Here is an 8,458-nt window from a genome sequence, read left to right as displayed (position 1 = left end):
TGGTATTAATATTAATATTTAAATATTTTATTAAATATAATTCAGTCTGTTAAGTGTTGTTCGGTGAATACCAGCCCAGTAAGGCCGTGGTATTAGGACAATAGTGAAAGAGATGAGCCAAGCTCTGACATTACTGAACGGTCAAACTCAGCACACCCATGGAATAAATTCACACAATTTCTTAAAATACAATAATTTATTAACAAAATCAAACATTTTTAAATTAACAAACTCTTTACTATACTAGAACAACCCAACTAAACTACCAGGCAGAATGGAAGAATAAGGAAGACAGCGCCCCCTACTGAACAAGATGGGTCGCTCGGTCAGCAGGGAGCTGAGGAAGAGCGGCTGCTGACGTCACTCTTCTGCGCCCGCCGCTCGGAATGCTTTTTCGTTTTCGAGTTCTGGGCAGTACTTTAATTTTACATTTTAAATTTAATTTTGGTATCTATTTGCTGGGGTACATTTTGAAAAATAAATCTCAAATGTCTTTTTCTTTTTCATTTTAATTAAGTGAAAGAATGTGCAGTCATGAAGAAGAAAATTCAAATAGGATGATTAATTACACATTTTTTTTATGAGTCAAATAACGCAGAAAAGCATTTCTGGAAATTCTTTTTCATTTGAAATATGGTAACGATTTGCTTCCATACTGTTAAGCCACCTGAGACCAGTGTGTTATCTACGATAACCTTCTTCTTCTCATTCATCAAATCAGAAACGTTTTAGTTTTCTTTTGGCAGAATATGTAATACAGTAGGATGCTTAAGCCCACATTTTTCACAGGTTATCCGTTTCCTGCAATCTTTACTGATGTGTCCAAAAAACAAGCAGCCAAAACAGATGCATCAAGAAGACAATCTTCTCTCTGTGGGTCTTTCGTTCCAATTGTGCACATGATCCCAGAGCATGTCCTCCTCCACAACAAAAACACTTTCTCTGTGCTGTCAGAAGATGTTCATTTACTTTCACATGTTGTTCTTTTTCCAGTGGAGCAACATCTGTAGCAAAACTACTCCTTTTTACCTTAACATGAGGATGTGAACCTTGTTTGTTCACACATGTATTCATTGTTGATGATGGAGCATCACTGATGTTTCTAAATACAGGGTCACTAAGATTTTCACTTTTCTCTCAATAAAGATTTTGCTTTAATGTATCCTCTGTCAGGATTAAGTTGCTGGCAACTCCGCTCAAACTCCTTTGGATGACCAGCAGTGTATTGTTCCAGAAAATATAGGCGATCACTGTAGCTCTCTGTGTTGCTTTCAACTCCTTTCTCGAAAGCTTTCAGAAATGCAGGATACTTCAGTGGATCTCCATTGAAAACTGGAATCTCTCTTTTTGGTAAAGATGAAAGGGATTGTTGTTGGATCAGTAATGTTATTTAATTGTGTTTCCTCATTATGTCCAGCATATTGTCTTTTTCTGAGCTGTGATTCATATTTAGAATCCTCTGATGTTGAATTTCTGTTCTTTCTTGATCAATATACTGAGGTGCATGACTTTTATTAGTTACAGGCATGCTAAATATTGTGATCCAGGAGGTTCCTTAGGCCTTACTACTGGATCAGAACATTCCTTTTCCGTAGTTTTCAGTTTTATTTGTCGAACAAAGGATCTTGCGTCAGCTGATAGAGAACCAGCCTTAATTGTTTCCTTTTCCACATAAGAGTTCATTCCATCTGAAGTCTTCTTTGTTATGGACTCTTTTCCTCTTAATATGGAGCTTTGAGATTTTAATCCACTCAGTTTGGCAACATGAGCAGCAATCTCCTCTTCTAGTTTGAGTTGTTCCTTCTGTTTTGTTCCTCTTCTTCTAATTGATGTCTTTGTTTTAACAGTTTTTGTCTCACCATTAAAGCTAAATCGGCTTCAGCTTTGAGACGTACAGAAGTTGATGAAGAAGCAGATGATTTTCCTCCTGAAGCTGATTTATGTGATGCAGTTGCTCTGCTTTCCATATTTGACACACTATCACTTGGGTGTTTATTATTTTGCAGATCCTCCATTTTCTCTGAGGACACAGCTAACTGTGGCACTTTAAATTCATCATTTATTTAATCAGCAACAACAAAATTAGGTTCTTGAGGGATTTTATTCTGAAGCAACTCATCAGGTTCATTCAGCCATTGTTTAACAGTACCTTTAAATTATTGCTGTATTCCATTATGCTGCTAAACCATTCACTTTGGTTGCTCTGCTCCTCCTCAGGGAGTAAAGGAATCAATGTGTTATGTGACAATGTCGCACTTTCACACAAATGGATCCAAGTCTTCAACTGAAGATGCACATAAGAAACATTTTCTTTTGTTTTCAAAAGCGATTTAATTTCAGGAATAAGATCTTTAATTTTGCTCACAGCAACTTTACGTTCTTCCTGTAGCTTCTAAAATTTTCTTCGCCAAAGCCTTTGCAGTCAGTTTAATTTCTCTTTCACACCTTTCCATTGCTTGATTTACTCATTTACAGACTTGAATATCAGCATTCATCACGCTTGTTGCATCCTAACATCCACCAATCACCAGTCATCCAATAAAACTGATCACAGCAGCAGTTTCATATCCAGCGCAGAAAATGTCACTTAAGATGGAAGGATTTTCATCACAGCAGGATCCTTGAAAGCTCATTTGCACATCAACTCTCAGCAGGTTATCAAACTTCGCAGACAAGGAGCCAGCACTGCACAAGCCACATCCTTTGGCGTTCATGAACAGCTTTACGCACTCATCCACAGGTGCGCTTACCTGGTTTCCAATAAAGTTGGGCCGTTCCTTGTCCGACGTGCTCTTCATTGAAAAAAAGAATCCACCAAGGTCGAAAGTAAATGTCTTTTAATTACGGTATTAAGGAAAAATGAACAACTTAGAATAACGTGTCCAAAAATATGACTTAACGAATACACATCTCAAAGATCTCGATTGTTAGCGGTCAACAAAAAATATAGCGGCCCACACACCCCCTCTCCTCTCTCCTGACACTCAGGCAGGTGGGTTAATATGCCCAATCACCTGAACTCCGCCCATCTCCAGTTGACCCACCCATTAAAAAACAGCAACAAAAAATATAAACAACAATTCCAAATCCAAACAATTAGACATCTTACAAAGCAGACCAATTTCATTTATGGCTCCTACATCAGTGCAGTCAGGTTCATACATTCCAATTAATCGTAACCATTGAACAGTTCAGTCAGATTCAGTTATTTATTCAAATTGGATAAAAAGTTTTTCTATCTAAGGAAACCCAGCAGATTGCATCCAGTCAGTGACTTGCAGCATTCACTCCTCCTGGATGAGCATGTAGAGACAGTGGACAGTCACTGGTGTTGACTTTGCAGCAATCCCTCATACTGAGCATGCATGTAGCGACAGTGGAGAGGAAAAACTCCCTTTTAACAGGAAGAAACCTCCAACAGAACCAGAACCAGGTTCAGTGTGAGCGGCCATCTGCCACGACCGACTGGAGGTTTGAGAGAACAGAGCAGAGACACAAAGAGAACAAAGAAGCACTGATCCAGGAGTACTTTCTATGGGAAGGAAAAGTAAATGTTAATGGATGTAGCTCCTTTAGTCGTTTCATCTAGAAAGAAAGAACAGATAAACTCTGAGCCAGTTTTCAAGGTTAGAGTCTGAAAGAGAGAACATAGAGTTAGTTACAGTAGAAGCTCAGTCAGTAGCCATGTCTAGGAGAGAGAAAGGGTTAAACACTGAAAGACAGGGCCATGTGGATCATCTGTAGAAGGTGAGCATTAAGTTGTTGCCAGCAGAAGCTTGGACGATGCCTCCCTCCAGAAAGGTGTCACAGGTAGATACAGAGTCAGGCCAGGTGTAGCTTCTAGGAAGAGAAAAGAGAGAACAAAGTTAAAAGCTGAAATAACAGCAAATAATGCAGAATTAGAGAGTAGTATGAGAATGTAGCGAAGAGGGTGAAAGTGGTCATGATGTCCTCCAGCAGCCTAAGCCTATAGCAGCATAACTACAGAGATAACTCAGGATAAACTAAGCCACTCTAACTATAAGATTTATCAAAAAGGAAAGTTTTAAGCCTAGCCTTAAAAGTAGACAGGGTGTCTGCCTCACGGACTAAAACTGGGAGCTGGTTCCACAGGAGAGGAGCCTGATAACTAAAGGATCTGCCTCCCATTCTACTTCTAGAGACTCTAGGAACCACCAGTAAACCTGCAGTCTGAGAACAAAGTGCTCTGTTAGGAACATATGGACCAATCAGATCTCTGATGTATGATGGATCTAGATCATTAAGGGCTTTATATGTGAGGAGGAGAATTTTAAATTCTATTCTGGATTTAACAGGGAGCCAATGAAGGAAAGCTTCATTGGGTTGAGGTGTGAAAAGCTGCTTTTTATACCTAAGTGATCATCCCGACAAAGGCAGAAGATACAACCCAACCTGCAGGGAGGACACCAACCACCACCCAGCAACAACATAGACAACAAGGTCCAAAGCTCAGAATGCACCCCTGGTCTTGCACAACCCAAGCCCTGTAGAAGCCTCAGAGTAGCCCACAACACCAGGAGACCTTCTGTTACACCACCAATAAATCTGAGTAACAGTAGTAGTTCAGAGCAGATTATGAGACCAAGTCAAGAAAAGACTGATTGAAGGACACAAAAAAGGGCTCTCTTCATGTAATGTAAATTTGATCGTGTTTCACTGATTTTTGTCACCATAAAAACAGTCTGAATCCTAATAACCTGTAGAAGAACAGTGTGTGAGGTCCTCTAGTGGATGTTGTGGAGTATTGCAGGTTCTTGTACAGAGTTCTGGTGTTTCCTGTCACTGTGGGCTTCACAGCACAGTAGTACACAGCAGAATCTGTCACTGCAGCAGAGGAGATCAGCAGGTCCAAGTGAGTTTTATCATCTCTAACTTTAAAGGTCAGACCAGGAACTGGCTGAGATGTTTCTGCTCCTGTCCCTAAATGAGAGATCAGGAACGCTGGAGGTTTTCCTGGATATTGGCGGTACCAGAAGAAATAATCATCCCCAGCTGCTTGTTTGGAGTATTTGTAGAACAGAGTAACTGAGCTGCCTTCCAAACTGAACTCTTCATTCTGAAGTGTAGTGAGATGTTGACAAGTAACTCCTACAAGAAAGACAATTTTGTTATTTTCAGTAAAGCACTGAAAATAAATTTACACTTATAAAACTTTGAAATTTGTCATTTAAATAAAAAGACAGACCCTGACCTGTTAGAAGTGAGGCGATGAGCAGAGAAAGTCCATAATAGTTCATGTTGAGCAGAGTTGATGTTTATGTGTTGAACTGTGTTGAATGAGGAAGTTTGAGTTTCTTCTAGAGTTCAGTAACATCTCAGCTCCTCCCTGAACCTCTCAACTCCTCTTCCTCCTGGTTAACAGGTTCTCAGCTTCTTCTGCTTTCTGTTGGAAATAAATTAAATTCAGTTCAGTTTATTTATAAAGCACCAATTAACACCAGTATCGTCTCAAGTCACTTTAGAAAACAAATAACCAAACAATTTCCAGTTCATATAGAGAAATACAGTTAATTTTATACAGATTCCATGTCAAGTATTCCTGACCTTCTGACCTTTAAACTTTAAACAGAAACACACAAACCACCAGTAACCAAAAGCTGCTGTTGGTCATTTCTGTTGGTACTTGTTGTGAATTGTTGGTAATGCTTGTGAATTATGAATATGAATATATTATTTAATATTTCGTACTCGTCGTCTTCCGCTTTATCCGGGACCGGGTCGCGGGGGCAGCAGACTCACCAGACTCACCAGAGACACCCAGACGTCCCTCTTCCTATACACCTACTCCAGCTCCTCCAGGGGGAGCCCAAGGCGTTCCCAGGCCAGGTTAGAGGGGGCCAGCAGGACCACGTCATCTGCAAGAAGAAGAGATGAAATCCACCGTTCCCCATACCAGATCCCCTCCGTCCCTTGGCTGCGTCTAGAAATCCTGTCCATCAATTCAATTCAAATCCATACAGTGGAGAGGAAAAACTCCCTTTTAACAGGAAGAAACCTCCAGCAGAACCAGAACCAGGCTCAGTGTGAGCGGCCATCTGCCACGACCGACTGGAGGTTTGAGAGAACAGAGCAGAGACACAAAGAGAACAAAGAAGAACTGATCCAGGAGTACTTTCTATGGGAAGGAAAAGTAAATGTTAATGGATGTAGCTCCTTTAGTCGTTTCATCTAGAAAGAAAGAACAGATAAACTCTGAGCCAGTTTTCAAGGTTAGAGTCTGAAAGAGAGAACATAGAGTTAGTTACAGTAGAAGCTCAGTCAGTAGCCATGTCTAGGAGAGAGAAAGGGTTAAACACTAAAAGACAGGGTCATGTGGATCATCGGTAGAAGGTGAGCATTAAGTTGTTGCCAGCAGAAGCTTGGATGATGCCCCTCTCCAGAAAGGTGTCACAGGTAGACACAGAGCCAGGCCAGGTGTAGCTTCTAGGAAGAGAAAAGAGAGAACAAAGTTAAAAACTGAAATAACAGCAAATAATGCAAAATTGGAGAGTAGTGTGAGAATGTAGCGAAGAGGGTGAAAGTGGTCATTATGTCCTCCAGCAGCCTAAGCCTATAGCAGCATAACTACACAGATAGTTTCAGTTCAGATTATTTAATTAAGCGGCGCTTATTTACAACAATGTCGTCTCAAGGAACCTCATAAAGGGTCCCACTGATGGTCATTGTTATACTAAAAACCACAAGGATTGGGATACCTCTCTCTGTCAGACTGATTATAATCACTGGAAAAGAGAAGGGGTCATACAGGTAGCAGAAATGGAGGGTGTGTTTACAGACAATACACCTCAGGGTGTTGGTGTTGTGGGAAAGAAGGACATCTGATCAGAGATTGTCCTGAGAGGAGAAATAATGATTCAGCATGACTAGGACAGAAAACTAGTTAAATTGTTCCTAGTACCTCAGACACTGATGAAAACTAAAAACACAGGAGCAGGATGTCCTCCTAAATTTCTAGGACCTTCTCTCCCTAGATAGCATAAAACCTGAAGTTACCTTACTGTTGAATGGAAAATCAATAACTTTTCTTTGTGATACTGGAGCATGAAGGACCACCTGTAGAGAAACAATCCCAAATTCCAGACTTAGTGATCAGCAAATAACAGTAAGGTCAGCTAGTGGGAAATTGACACAAGTCTGTGAGTCTGAACCAGTTTGGATAATAGATCCCAATGGATAGTCATGTCAGCTATCTATTCTAATGTTCCCTGAGTGTCCGGTGAATCTATTGGGACGAGATGGATTACTACATCTGGGGTTAGCATTAATTCCAACCTCAGAAGGACATATTGTAGTAAAGAGAAAAGCAGAACTCAGTCAAGGAGATTATTTCGTGATTATAAACCGTTTGTTCAGATGGTAGATTGCAAGGGACATTTTATGACTTCAGTTCTGGTTCAACAACATGGAGATAAAATGAAAACAATAGCCTATTTCTTTTCAAAACTAGATAGTGTTGCGTGTGCACAACCATATTGTGTGAGAGCTGTAATTGCAGCCTCAATGGCAGTTGAAGTCAGTGCTACAATAGTGTTGTTTCACCCTTTAACTTTAAGAGTTCCCCATGCAGTTTCAGCATTATTGCTGCAGACGAATATGACCTTTCTATCACCTGCTAGACATTTGTCCTGCATGTCAACCTTACTGTGACAACCACATTTAACTATAGAAAGGTGCACCACTTTAAACTCAGCAACATTGTTACCCACACCTGAAGATGGAATCAACATGATTGTCAAGAATTAGCAGAAAAAGAAGCAAAAACTAGAAGTGATTTGCGGGATCAACCTCTGGTACAGGGCAAAATAGTTTATGTAGATGGTTCCTTCAGAAAAGATGAGAGAGGGAAGACACAAACAGGATATGCAGTAGTGACAAAAGATACAGTGTTAAAAGCAGAGCAATTACCTTCACATTATTCTGCACAAGCTGCAGAGTTAATTGCGCTAACCGAAGCCTGCAAACTATTTGCAGATGAAGAAGTTACTATTTATACTGATAGTCAATATGCATTTGGAACAGTGCATACATTTGCTCAATATTGGAAAAATAGGGGCATGATAACATCTACTAGGAAACCAGTAACACATGCTGATTTGTTAAAAAACTTGTTAAAATCAGTACACCTCCCTAGAAAAATAGCAGTCTGTAAATGTGCAGCTCACACTTCTGGCACAAGTGATGTCATAAAAGGGAATGCATTTGCAGATAAGACAGCAAAAGCAGCTGCAGCTGGAAAAATCTAAATATTAGTAATGGAAAAACAACATAATATAGACAATATTGTGTTAAAAGAAATGCAACAATAAAGTCCACCACAGGAGATAGAAATGTGGAAAAAACATGGAGCTGCATTAAAAGATGAAATCTATATATGACCAGATAATAAACCTGTCCTACCAAAGAACCTTTATAAATGGGCAGCAATATTGAGCCATCG

The 8,458-nt window shown here is 40.0% G+C and overlaps 1 gene segment (V, D, J or C); it reads right to left on the bottom strand.

The window, feature by feature from the left end:
* Nucleotides 1-4,687: 4,687 nt before the first annotated feature.
* On the bottom strand, nt 4,688-5,393 carry LOC124870161. The segment is given in 2 exon segments: nt 4,688-5,109; nt 5,213-5,393. Coding segments are annotated over 2 exon segments (468 nt in total).
* Nucleotides 5,394-8,458: the final 3,065 nt, after the last annotated feature.

Source organism: Girardinichthys multiradiatus, chromosome 6 (assembly GCF_021462225.1).
Source record: "Girardinichthys multiradiatus isolate DD_20200921_A chromosome 6, DD_fGirMul_XY1, whole genome shotgun sequence".
NCBI lineage: Eukaryota > Metazoa > Chordata > Actinopteri > Cyprinodontiformes > Goodeidae > Girardinichthys > Girardinichthys multiradiatus.
Note: the sequence above shows the minus strand (reverse complement) of the source record. Positions and strands in the feature narration are given on the sequence as shown.